The sequence below is a fragment of the Mus caroli genome, unplaced genomic scaffold (assembly GCF_978045245.1).
Source record: "Mus caroli unplaced genomic scaffold, Mus_caroli_1 scaffold_5, whole genome shotgun sequence".
NCBI lineage: Eukaryota > Metazoa > Chordata > Mammalia > Rodentia > Muridae > Mus > Mus caroli.
In genome coordinates this window covers 5,422,659-5,436,503 of record NW_028227260.1, presented here as the reverse complement: position 1 = coordinate 5,436,503, position 13,845 = coordinate 5,422,659, and the positions used below count along the sequence as shown (strand labels likewise).

At 42.6% G+C, this 13,845-nt stretch overlaps 1 protein-coding gene and 1 pseudogene across 1 annotated transcript; one reads left to right on the top strand and one right to left on the bottom strand.

Moving 5' to 3' along the window:
• Positions 1–566: 566 nt before the first annotated feature.
• On the bottom strand, positions 567–2,560 carry LOC110286990 (stabilizer of axonemal microtubules 1). The gene has a single exon (XM_021153687.1). The coding sequence runs from the start codon at positions 2,323–2,325 to the stop codon at positions 928–930; it is 1,398 nt and encodes a 465-aa protein (XP_021009346.1). The 5' UTR covers positions 2,326–2,560; the 3' UTR covers positions 567–927.
• A 1,739-nt stretch (positions 2,561–4,299) lies between these two features.
• LOC110286448 (transcription elongation factor A protein 1 pseudogene) lies at positions 4,300–5,068 on the top strand (annotated as a pseudogene).
• Positions 5,069–13,845: the final 8,777 nt, after the last annotated feature.

Here is a 13,845-nt window from a genome sequence, read left to right as displayed (position 1 = left end):
GCCTTGTCAGACATCATCAATGGAAGGGGAGGCATTTGTTCCTGTGAAGGCTTGTACTTCAGTTACATATGTAGCAGAGGGTGGCCTTGTCTGGCATCAAAGGGAGGGGAGGCCCTTGTTCCTATGAAGGCTTGATGCCCTGGTGTAGGGGAATGCCAGGGTGGGGAGGCAGGAGTGGTGGGGGAGCACCCTCATAGAAGCAGGAAGAAGAAGGATGGAATAAGGGGTTTCCAGAGAGGGAAATGGGAAAGGAGATAACATTTGAAATGCAAATAAACAAAATAACCAATAAAAGTTAAAAAAAAAAAAAAAGGAAATAGCCCAAGAAAAGGCACAAGGAACAAATATAGATGCAGAGACCAACTTGTTTTGCACACTTAGGAATCCCATAAAAACACAAAACTGGAAGCCAGAATATACACACAAGAACCTATACAGGGTAGAGAGAGAGAGTGTGCTGGGATTAAAGGCACGCACTACAACTGCCTAGCTAACTACAAAACTTCTCAAAGGAAAATTAAAAAACAAAAATGAACGATGCTTTTTACATTTTACATTTTCCCCAATATAAATTTTATTATAGACACTTCAAGCTTGGCAAACGATCATTCATAAAATGCACCTAGATCAGAGAGCTATTTTCTTGAGCAGAAAGCAAGGAACGTTGATGGGGTGGGGAGGTCCAGTCGAGGGAGAGTTAAAAGGAGTTGATCTGCTGGTGGCTCTATCTCATTTTCTTTAGGTGATTCTTATTTCATTCAAATGCCCTGAAATTGATGATGAAGTTTGTTGTTTGGTTTACGTTGTTTTCATTTTGGGGAATCCTTGTTGAATTAATAATCGTCAATTGTTTGCTTTTAGTGTGCTGTGAAATTTCAATCTCTATAAACAACCATTCTTCAATGACAGGCTGGTAGTGCCAATTCTTTACACATCACCAAAGCCAAGATGGTTGCTCTCATGAGAAGCTGCTCTGGAAGCCGGCCTGTACATCCTGTGCCCTACAGCATCCACCTCTTCAAAGATGTAGCCAGGGGGTTCAGAGAATGAAGCTGGGCACCTTTGAATTTCCTTAGGAGTAAAATTAGAAGAGTAGGTGGTCTGACCTTCTAACGGGATGTTTACACGAGGGCCGGACCAGGTTGGCTTGCAGCTTTTGGTATTGACTGGTGCATGAGGCACATAGTGGGCACGATTGGTGGTCATGTAATCCATAGGCTCATCAGGGAATTTCAGCTGGGGAGCAGGTTTGATTGGCTCTCTAGGGATGATGTCCCAGTGTTTATAATCCTCTCTGTTGGTGGTAGAGCTTTCAAATCGCTCACACTTTTTCAAATGGATGACTGGCCGGCAGGACTGAGCAGGAACACCATTGGGGCATTTATAGTTGGCTTGCACAGTTGTCAGAAGATCCATCTTTCCTTCAGGAGGGATGTAGGGAATGGGATCTTTGGGGACAATCTTAGGTGTTGGCCAAGCTTGAAAATTTTCTCGAAATTCAGTGTCGGTTGCAAAAGGTATACCTAGCCCAGAGTGATTTGGTACAGGTTTCCAGCTCTTGGCAGGTTCCCCCATCAAACCCTTGTAGGAATCTCTGTGGGTGGTAAGGCCATCAAAAGGAATTTCACATGGTTTATATTTCTCTCCTTCATACACACACCGCTTCTCCACAGGATGGGCCACATAGCTCGATCTGTAGCTTGTCATATTCTCCAGGGGGAGGTTGGAGAGCTTGGGCCCAGGTGGAGGTTTGTAATTCACAGTATCCACAGGACTTTTCATGGGATAATCGTCCTGGTGTGTGGTTCTATGATCAAACCTACAGGACGGAGGACGGTATGTTTGTGCTGGATGAATCAAAGATCTTTTTTGTTGGTTCCAAGGTAAATAATCAGCTTTGTACGTAGGCTCATACTCCATTTTGTCATTACATTGATGCCTGTTGTCTCGAGGTTTGATGGGGCTCGCTCGAGTGGCAGGGCAGTAGTTGTAGTGTTGATTATACGTTGTGAGGAAATCCATTTCATCTTGGATTGGAGTGACCTTCTCGGGAAGATGGTGTTTCACCGGTACTATGTTGTAAGCCCCAAAGTCTCTCTTTGTTGTGGACAGTCCTTCCATTGGTATAGCTACTTTCTGGTACTCCACCTTGGGTTTGAAGGACTCTTGGGGCATATACGAATGATAGGTGGGATACTTCTCCGTGTATTCGGAGAAAAAACATGGTTTCTCTGTCTTCTCATAAATCTTGGTAGGGAGATGTGGGCAGTGATGCCTGCCGCAGGAGCAAAGGTCACAGATGCACTTTCTATTCAAGAGAGCCATTCTCCTGACATCACCTCAGGTCATATTCCGAACATGAGCCTCCTCACGTACCCCCCCAACCGGTCTGGTGGGAGGGCCACCAAGCCTCAAGAGGCTTGGCAAGATGCGGGTCTCTTCGCGGAAGAAAACTTAAGTGGCCTGCTTGCCCTGTTTCCTTCCTGAAACTTGCCTCGCACCTGCAAGATTCACCCAACCCACACCCTAGGGGTGGGCCCACCTCTGCTTCCCAGCGCACCTGAGCAGCAGCGCAGCCTCAGCTGCCGCCAGGATCTGGAGCAGCTGGCTGGCTCCCCTAAAGCCTCCGGAAGCCACGGGGCCCAGACTGGGGGCCCTCTGTGACGTCTCCAGGCCCTAAAGGGGTGGCGATGCTGTCACAAGGACGTTTGTGAGGTCAGGAAACTTCCATTGCCTTACATGATAGGGGTTTCCCCATTAGGCCTTGGAAGAAAGATTGAAGACTGGGTTCTCGAGTAAATAAAGGAATGCACGCATCTGACTGCTTGGCCTGCTTTGGGGACCCTTTTCATGACAGACTTTACTTGGCTATAAGTCAACAAGTTTAGAAGCAGTTCTTTGAAAACTATTTCTCCCTAAATCACATATATAAACACTAGCTTTCCTTTTTTCTTTTTCGTTTTCTGAGCCAGAGTCTTGTGTTGCCCAGATTAGTCTTTAATCTACTGTGTAGCCAAAATGACCTTGAACTTCTGATCCTCCTGCCACCGACTCCTGAGTGCTGGGATGACAGCCTTGTGATGTTGTGGCTGCTTTGTGTGATGCTGAGGATGGAACCCAGGGTCCATGTGCACACCACAAAAGCACTCTAGCACATGAGCTACTTCCCCAGCCCTAGAAACACCACGAGTAAGAAATGAGACCAAAATAAAACCTCTGACTCTTAAAGCCTCTCCTCAGAGGTGACATTTATCATTTTCACCCACGTGTCACTCACTAAAGCAAGTCACACAATAGTATAATCTCCTAAACCGAGGAGTTCTACAAATCACAAGGTAAGCATTACCTGAGTAAGGTTGTGGAAATGTTCCACTGGGGCAATCATCAAAGATATATAATATAATATAATATAATATAATATAATATTACAAAGATTGTGATTCAGTCCATCACTTTATTCATTCCATAACAAAATAAAATCAATGTACCTCAGATAAATTCTTTTCCTGGACATTAGGTTTGAACCACCACCACCAGAAACATTCAGTCCTGTTCATTAAAGTTACATGGAATGAACATCAGGCATGGAAGTGTGTGCATGCCTTGACCCAGCACCCTGGGAGACCGAGGCAGTCACATATCTGTGAGTTCTAGGCCAGCCAGAGCTACATAGTGAGATCCTATCTCAAAAACAAAACAATGAAACAATCTTCCCCCACAAAGGCTCATATGAAGGGCTTCTATAATGTGGTGTGGGCTAGGTAGAATCCAAAGACATAAATTTATATTAAAATTCTACTGTAGAGCCAGGCATAGTGGTGGACTCCTTTAATCCTAGCACCAGGGTTTGTGGATCCGTGAGTTCAAGGGCAGTGTGGTCTATGTAGTGAGTTCCAGGATAGCCAGAACAACAGAGTGAGACCTTATCTTGGGGGAAAAATGTTAGGTAAACTACCTGCCATGCTCAGAGTTAAACCTCAGAGCACTGAAGTATACAAACCTAAGACCTGCTCAGGCATCTTGATAGGTAATTAAAAAAAAAAAATCATGTCTAGGAGTTCCATGACAGCCAAAGCTACACAGAAAAACCTTGTCTCAAAAAAACAACAACAAAAGAATACAGAGACCTCATACAAATTCTTAACAAAACAGTGCCTTTTCCTTGTTGCCCTGTAGACAGATATGTACTAGAAGGATTGTGGCATCTGTTGGGCCTCCCATTTTCTCAGTCTGGCTTTTACCTCATGTAGCTATATCCTGTGGAAGTTGTAGGCTGCTGCATTGGATTTGCTGAAAGAGCTTAAGAATATTCCTATGACCCTGGAATTGCTATAGTCCACGAGAATTGGAATGTCTGTCATTGCTATTCACAAGCAGAGTACAGATGAAGAAGTCACATCTCTAGCCAAATCTCTCATCAAATCCTGGAAAAAAATTATTAGATGGACCGTCAACTGATAAAAACCCAGAAGGAAGAAAAAAGAACCTACAATTTCATCAAAGAATAGCCCTGAAGCTAGAGAAGAAAGTAGTTCCAGCAGCAATGTAAGCAGCAGAAAGGATGAGACAAATGCTCGAGATACTTATGTTTCATCTTTTCCTCGGGCACCAAGCACTTCTGTTTCTGTGTGATTAAAGTGTAGGGAGATGCTTGCTACAGCTCTCCGGACAGGAGATGATTATGTTGCTATTGGAGCTGATGAAGAAGAACTGGGATCTCAGATTGAGGAAGCTATATATCAAGGAATAAGGAATACAGACATGAAATACAAAAATGGAGTAGGAAGTAGGATATCAAATCTTAAAGATGCAAAGAATCCAAATTTAAGGAAAAATGTGCTTATGTGGGAATGTTCCTCCTAACCTATTTGCTAGAATGACAGCAGAGGAAATGGCTAGTGATGAGCTCAAAGAGATGAGGAAAAACCTGACCAAAGAAGCCATCAGGAAGCATCAGATGGCCAAGACTGGTGGGACCCAGACTGACTTGTTCACTTGGGGCAAATGTAAAAAGAACTGCACTTACAGGCCCAAACGTGTAGTGCTGATGAACATTTATTGTGTGTAATGAATGTGGAAGTCAGTGGAAGCTTTGTTGAGTTTGGAAGAATTGGCAAGGTATCTGGACCATTAAGAAATACTAATTTTGTAATTAGCTTTAAAATTTAACCAGGCAACTCATTTCCCTGCAAGTGAAATTTGTAAACAACATGCATCTCATGGGTTGGTCTTTGTTGTTCACCCGAGAGTCTTTCTTAAATGCCTTCTGTGGTCTCAGATCATCTGGGAGACCATAAAATAATTATATAACATGGTGCTTTGTTTTTCTTTTTTATAAGTTGAGGTTGCATTTTACTAAATATTAACTTTTTATAGTCAAGAACCCAAAAATTCTGTTGATCTGTTAATGCATAAAGATACATTGCTTTTCTCATTGGCATGCACCTAAACTTGTTAAAGGAAGAGAAAAGGCAGAATATAAATTTTATAGTTACCAAATATAGTGTGTATCCCAGCAGTGCGTGGCCAGCTTATCAATGTTGTGCACACAATTTGAACTAGCATATTACTTTACTCTTAATTACTGTGCTCACAAAGCCTCAGATCCTTTTTTTTTTAAAGATTTATTTATTTATTATATGTAAGTACACTGTAGCTGTCTTCAGACACTCCAGAAGAGGGCACCAGATCTCGTTACGGATGGTTGTGAGCCACCATGTGGTTGCTGGGATTTGAACTCTGGACCTTCGAAAGAACAGTCGGGTGCTCTTACCCACTGAGCCATCTCACCAGCCCAAGCCTCAGATACTTAGATCTCTTGCATCTGTGAGTAGCCACAGTGATCATGTCTTGTATTTCTCATCCATGTAGATTAGCATTTTTAATAAATTTTACTTTGAAAAATGAAAAAAAATCATGTCTACAGATAATGTAAAGTGGTGATAAAATAAATGATAAACTGAAGTGCAGGCAATGGGCTAAGTGTGAAATCCCCAATTTTATGAACTCGTGTGAGAAACATATATTAGAAGTACGTTTTGCCACAGATTAAATACAATAATGTTATACCATATGGTATCTACATACAGCATGACATTAGGAAGAGATGTTGAAGGTAGCAAACACTAATCCAACTTACTAAGAATTCCTAATTTTAGTCTTTTCTAAACATGATAGTTTTAGCGAACACATTCTTGCCAAGTATACATATACATATATACATATATGAAAATAACCTTACTTCCATTTTCTTAAAGATAAGACTATCTTGCTTTTAAAATGTCAGCTTCTGCATGTGGTGAGTCAAAAATCATAAAGGTTTATCTTTTGGTTTCTCTTTTTATTTTTAGACAGGGCCTCATTATATAACCCTGGCTGGCCTGGAACTCGCTATGTAGACTGGTCTCAAATTTGAAAGGGTATAACTATAACAAGCAGAAGTTAAAATATGCAAATTCGCCGGGCGTGGTGGCTCATGCCTTTAATCCCAGCACTCAGGAGGCAGAGGCAGGCAGATTTTCTGAGTTCCAGGCCAGCCTGGTCTACAAAGTGAGCTCCAGGACAGCCAGGACTACAGAGAACCCTGTCTCAAAAAACCAATATATATATGTGTGTGTGTGTGTGTGTGTGTGTGTGTGTCACAAGGCCCTCCCACACATTAAAAAAAATCACCAATTTCAGTGTGGTAACTTCTTTCGACAACATTCCTCATTAAATATTTTGCAGGGGCTTTTTGGCAAGAAAAACAACAAACAAATGAATTTTTGGGGGGGGGTGTTTGTCAGGGGTTTGTTTTTGTTTGTTTATTTGGTTGTTTGTTTTTCGAATCAGGGTTTCTCAGTGCAACCATGAGTGTCCTGGAACTCACTCACTCTGTAGACCAGGCTGGCCCCGAACTCACAAAAATCCACCTGCCTCCTGAGACAGGGTCTGAGTATATCAGGCAGGCCTTGAATTTGTAAATGAGGCTGGCCATTAACTTCTGGACCTCCACCTGCTAAAAGCTGGTATCACAGGCCTGCACAGTCATGCCTGGCTTTGGAATTTTAGTTTTTGCTGTCCTTCATTTGTTTCTGCGAGAGTGCTAATGAATACTTAGAAGGTAAATAACTATATTAGGAGGGGAACAATTGGGTTGGAGAGATGGCTCAGTGGTTAAGAGCACCGACTGCTTTTCCACAAGTCCTGAGTTCGATTCCTGGCAACCATATGGTGGCTAACAGTAATGGGATCCGGATGCTCTCTTCTGGTGTGTCTGAAGACAGCTACAGTGTACTCATATAAAGTAAATAAATAAATAAATAAATCTTTAAAAAAAAAAAAAAAGAAGGGGGAAGATTAGAAAACAATTGCAAATTAGTTTTACGTTGCTTTGGACATATGTGACCCAAGGCTATAATATGTGTACTTACTCAAAGCTACTACGTGGAGAAGAAAAGCTAAGTGCTCTCTGTTTTCCAATTCTCCATTCTTTCAAATTGTTTTACCTATGCAATGACTCCCTCTAATGTGCTCTTAATCCCTTATATAAATTCGTATGTGTACCAATATGCTCCTGTTACTTCATGTTTTCTCGGGTACATCCAACCCTCACTTCTTTTGTTTGTTTGTTTTGTTTTGTTTTGTTTTTGTTTTTCGAGACAGGGTTTCTCTGTATAGCCCTGGCTGTCCTGGAACTCACTTGTGTAGACCAGGCTGGCCTCGTACTCAGAAATCTGCCTGCCTCTGCCTCCTGAGTGCTGGGATTAAAGGTGTGCGCCACCACTGCCCGGCCAACCCTCACTTCTAGTATATGAGGTTTTCTGTATATGAGGAACTTGCCTAGGATCTGGGAATAAACTGGGGAGACAAAAAGACAAATTCCAATTTAGTGAAAGAGACAGGGAATCATCAGTATAAACGATGAAGACATTACATTTAAATGGCAAATAATCTATTTGAAACAAATCAGAAAAGGTAGTAGGTAACATAGGTCATGGCCAGGGGAGGCAAAGGGTGACAACTGAATCAAGGTTTGTGAGAAATAAGTCATTAGGGCTCGAGGGTGGGGTGGGGTTGGAGTTGGGAGTTGGGTAAGAGAATTCCTAGGCAAAGCAACAGTTCATAGTAGGCACAGTAGTGTGCCTGGCACAAAGAAAAGCAAGGAGGCAATCGTTTAAATATGATTGGCCCAGGGAATGGTTCTAGTCCTCTGCAAGGTATATGGGGATGCTAGTGCTAATAGAATTAGTAAGGAGCTAAGAGGTAATAAGTAAGTCAGGGACAGATTAGTGAAGCTTTGAAGGCCACTGTAAGAATTTTGACTTTCTCTTGGAGACAGGAGCTGTCTTAGTTAGGGTTTTACTGCTGTGAACAGACACCATGACCAAGGCAAGTCTTATAAAAAACATTTAATTGGGGTTGGCTTACAGGTTCAGAGGTTCAGTCCATTATCATCAAAGAGGGAGCATGACAGCATCCAGGCAGGCATGACACAGGAGGAGCTGAGAGTTCTATGTCTTCATCCAAAGGCTGCTAGTGGAAGACTGACTTCCAGACAACTAGGGTGAGGATCTTATGCCCACACCCACAGTGACACACCTACTCCAACCAGGTCACACCTATTCCAACAAGGCCACACCTTCAGATGGTGCCACTCCCTGGTCCAAGGATATACAAACCATCACAGGAGCCAACTAGAATTTGAGCAGAGGAGTGACACAAGCCTGCACCCACAGTGACACACCTACACTGCTGTGGAGCACATGCATGCACACAACAAATGCATTAATAAACTTTCAAAAAGACTTGCCTTGATCATGGTGTCTGTTTACCAGCAGTAAAACCCTAAGGCATCTAGACTAGCCTCAAACTTACTATGTAACCAAGGATGACCTCTTCCCCTCCCCCACCTCCAAAGTGCTGATGTGACACCATACCCAACGCCTTTAAAATAAAACAAAACAAAAATCCAAGATTTATTTGTATTATTTTAAATTATATGTAGTGGTGTGTGTGTGTGTGTGTGTGTGTGTGTGCGCACACACACATGAGTGAGCATGCCCTTGGAGGCTAGAGGCATCCGATGCCCTGGAGCTAGATGATTGTGAGCCAACCAAACTTGAGCCTTGTAGAAGAGCAGCAAGTGGTTTTTGTTGTTTTTTGTTTTGTCTTGTCTTGTCTTTTCTTGTCTTTTTTTGAGATTGGGTCTCATTGTGTTGCTTTGGCTGCTCTAGAACTCATGCTGTACACCAAGCTGGCCTCAAACTTACAGAGATCCACTCACTGAGATTAAAGGCATGCCCCACTGTGCCTGGCTTCAGGCTAAGCCATCTCTTGGGCTTTGTGATATACAATTGGAGTATCACCAATAAACAGAATTTGCTTACTGATTAGCAAACTGACATGAAAGAAAGCAAGGAGTCAATGTGGATTCCTTACTGGGGTTTTCAGTTCAAGTAATATAAACCAGGAAGGGGAGAATCTGGTGTTGGAGAGAAGACTGGAAGCTTGACTTTAAACATGGTAAGGTGCTTAGTAGATACCAGTGTAGAGTTGTCAAGCAGGCTTTTAGAGTTGAGGGCCTGGGATTCAGAGCAGGGATGTGGGCCTGGGAAAGGGAGGTTAAGTCCTAAATTTTAAAAGCCATGGGATTAGATAAGATTGCCAAAGGAAGGGTAGACACAGAAGAGATCAGAGGCATGAAATGTGGGCCATTCTACTGTTAAAAGGTCAGGCAAGCAAAGAAGTATTGGCTGAGATAGAGTGACTCCTGGAGGGGAAGAACAGGCCAAGTTCAACTTGCTCCAGTCATGAGAAAAACCTGTTCCACAAAAGGAAGTGAAAAATGGGGATACTGCTCAGGCCCACATCTCTCCACTCAGGAGGCTGAGGCAGGGGCATTCATGTGAGTCTGAGGCTGCATGGGATGTTCCAGGTCAGCCTGGGCTGTTGAATCAGAGACCCTGTACCAACACACACGCACACACACACACACACACACACACACGCGCGCACACACACACACGCACACGCACACACACACACACACACATTATCAAATGCTGCTGATTAGTTTCAAGGCTAAGAATTGAATACAAGGTTGTGGAGGGTGTAAGCTATTGGTGACTTAGACATGTGGAAAGAATGTTGTCAGCTAAGAACTTCCATCCAGAAAGGTGGACGACTTCTTTGTCTGTTGCTGTGAACAAGTGAACACACACAGGCATGGCGGAACACTCAGTAGGTCTGGGATGGAGCCTGGATCTCTCTACTTTTCAGGTGACTCCAGGGTCCCCAGTCTGAGGGTCTCATTGTGGCTGGCTGCACATCTGCAGTGTTTGGTGTCAAGGTTCTTCATAAAATATAGGTCTAACCAGGAACATAGCATACCAATGGATTGGGTTGTTTCTAAAGGATTTTCCAGGTGTTTATTACTGATGGGTTTAACCTGTAGCTTGAAAAGCGGGAAAGATGCCTGTCATGGTGGTGCATGTCTTCAATCCCAGCATTTGGGGAGAGGGGAGAGGCAAGTGGATCTCTGTGAGTTCAATGCTAGCCCGGTCCACATAGCGAGTTCTAGGAGAGCCAGAGCTATTGTACTAGGGATACACTGCCTGGAAAGAGGTGGTGGGGTGGGGGGAGGAGTGGGGGTTGGGGGTGGGGGGTGGGGGAGTAGGTATTGAATCCCCTGGTAGGCCTGTGAAACTCTGCAAGCAAGGAAGTCTTCTGTGCAGAAACTAAATCCCAGGGTCCAGGGAATTGCTCTGGCAGCTTCAGAGGTGCTAGGAAACTCGCCATTTACCAGGCAGGGGTCTAGCTGTGGTGGCCCCTCATAGCCTTCTTGGAGGAAGACTGAAATTATTTCTCTACCCTATGTATAAATAATTGTGGCACTAAAGGCTAAGAGATACCCAATTCCCAATTCCCTCCAGTTCCCTCTCTCGGTTAATGATATTTTTTTGTTGTTGTTGTTAACAGCTTTACTGAAATACAGTTTACTCGTTTAAAGTCGACAAGTGAATTGTGACTAACCTTATTCATACAAGTGTGTGCCCATAACCACAATCTATTTTGTTTTTTTTTAGTTTTTGAACTATTTTTTTAAAAAAGATTTATTTATTTATATTATTTATATGAGGACATCATAACTATCTTCAGACAGACCAGAAGAGGGCATCAGATCCCATTACAGATGGTTGTGAGCCACCATGTGGTTGCTGGGAATTGAACTCAGGACCTCTGGAAGAGTAGTCAGTGCTCTTAACCACTGAGCTATGTCTCCAGCCCAGTTTTTGAGCTAATTAAATTTATCCATCTTTAAGAAAAAAAACTATTCATCTTTAGTGCTAGGGATTGAATCATGAGCATGCAAATCACAAACCTAAAAACACAAAATTGTATAAATTAATGGTGTACCATGTAATGTTTCCATACGGGTAATTACATGATGTACTCAACCTCAAAGTATGGATTTTCTTAAACATAACTTTTTGTAAGCAAAAGCATTCTAAATCCTGTCTTGGAACTGAAAGTTTATTAATGCATTTGTTGTGTGCATGCATGTGCTCCACAGCAGTGTGGAGACATCAGAGGACAGCTTGCTGGACCCGTTTTCTTTCTTTTCTTTCTTTCTTTCTTTTTTAAAAAGATTTATTTATCTATCTTATGTATTTGAGTACACTACACTGTAGCTGTACAGATGGTTATGAGCCTTCAGATCTCATTACCGGTGGTTGTGAGCCACCAGGTGGTTGCTGGGATTTGAACTCAGGACCTTTGGAAGAGCAGTCAGGGCTCTTACCTGCTGAGCCATCTTGGCTACCCTGGTTCTTTCTTTCTATGGGCTTCAGGATCGAACCCATGGCAATGGACTTGCCATCAAGCACTTTTACCTGATGAACCGTTTCACTGGCACTTACCATACTGCCAACTCAGCAACTTGATAGCTGTTGGAAGTTTTGGGGTTTTTTTTGCTCATATTGAGGATTGAACCTAGGATGTCACACGTGATAACTGCTCCTCAGCTATACCTTTTTAGTTTCCGTTTTAGTTAGGGTTCGTTTTATTTTGTTTTTTGAGAAAGAACTTGTGGCTGAGGATGACCTTGAACTTTGGATCCTTTTCCTTCCACCTTCTAAAAGATGGGATTACAGGTGGGTGGCACCATGCCAGGTTGAGTGATGCTGAGGATTGACTGCACAGCCTCCTGTAGGCTAAGAAGCTTACTACCAACAGAACTACACCCCCAGCCTTCTCGTGACTTTGGCTTTCTTTCTTTCTTTCTTTCTTTCTTTCTTTCTTTCTTTCTTTCTCTTTCTTTCTTCTTTTCTTCAAGAAAGGGTTTCTCTGTATAACAACCCTGGCTATCCTGCAACTCACTATATAGACCAGGCTGGCCTGGAATGCGCAGAGATTCAACTGCCTTTGCCTCCTGAGTGCTGGGATTAAAGGCATGGACACCAGGCTATAGCAGTTTTATTACTTCTGAAAAGTCCTGTGTCCTTTAACTACTCATTTAAAAACATGCTCAGTAAAGTTAAATAGGAGCTTTCTGCTCAACCGTTTGTAAGATTTCACAATGGTGTGAGCAAAAAGCCCATCTACTGAATGGAAACAAAACTGTAGAGATAGAAACCTCCTGCCTGACAAAACACTAAAGCTAAGAAAAAACAATAGCCCATTGGCCTCATAAATACCAAGACAGAGTCCACTTAAATTGTGGGGCCCTTTGCTGTTAGACATGGGTGATAGACACTCTAGCTTTCTTCCACTGAGCTATGCATGAGTTAAGCTGTCAGATATGTTATGTGCAATGCAATTTGGTTAAGTGCCATGTTGTGATCATATTATGGCCAAGGAAGGAAAATTGAAACTCTTTGTAGCTTTGGGTCTTCTAGGATGTAAGGGAGTGGTTCTCAACCAGTAAACCCATTATGGATCAAACGACCCTTTCACAGGGATGGCCTAAGACCATCAGAAAGCACGGTTATGATTCATTAACAGTTATGAAGTAGCAATGAAAATCACTTTATGGTTGGGGGTCACCAGAAAATGAGGAACTGTATTAAAGGGTCACATTGGGAAGCTTGAAAAGCACTGGTTTAAGGAGAGGCACAGTAGGTGGAGATGACTCAGGGCCTCATAGGTACTCCTGGAAATTTCTTCAATTTTTTCAATCTACAAGGGTAAATTTGGTGAATTATGATGCTATTTGGCATCTTTTATAAGCAGCTGCAACTGAGTTTACATCATTTCAGAAGTGATCATATTCTGAAAAACTGGTTTCTAAGTGGATAGTATTTTTTTTAAAGATTTTATTTATTGTTACATGTAACTACACTGTAGCTGTCTTCAGACACACCAGAAGAGGGCATCATATCTCATTATGGATGGCTGTTAGCCACCATGTGGTTGCTAGGATTTGAATTCAGGACTTTTGGAAGAGTAGTCAGTGCTCTTAACTGCTGAGCCATCTCTCTAGCCTCAATGAATAGTATTTTAATTGGCTTCTTCTTTTTTTTTTTTTTAAGATTTATTTATTTATTATATGTAAGTACACTGTAGCTGTCCTCAGATACTCCAGAAGAGGGCGCCAGATCTCGTTACGGATGGTTGTGAGCCACCATGTGGTTGCTGGGATTTGAACTCTGGACCTCTGGAAGAGCAGTCGGGTGCTCTTACCCACTGAGCCATCTCGCCAGCCCCGGCTTCTTCTTCTGTAACATTTCTATGCCTATTTTAGATTTTTAGAGATGTGTCATGAGTAGGGCTAGGGATGTGGTTGAGTCAGTAGAGCATTTGCCCAGAATGCACAAAACCCTGGGTTCAATCTCCAGTACCCAATAAAATCAAGCACAATGGTAC

Coding starts and splice junctions, on each gene's coding strand:
- LOC110286990 (XM_021153687.1), bottom strand. CDS start 2,325: ATGGCTCTCTTGAATAGAAAGTGCATCTGTGACCTTTGCTCCTGCGGC.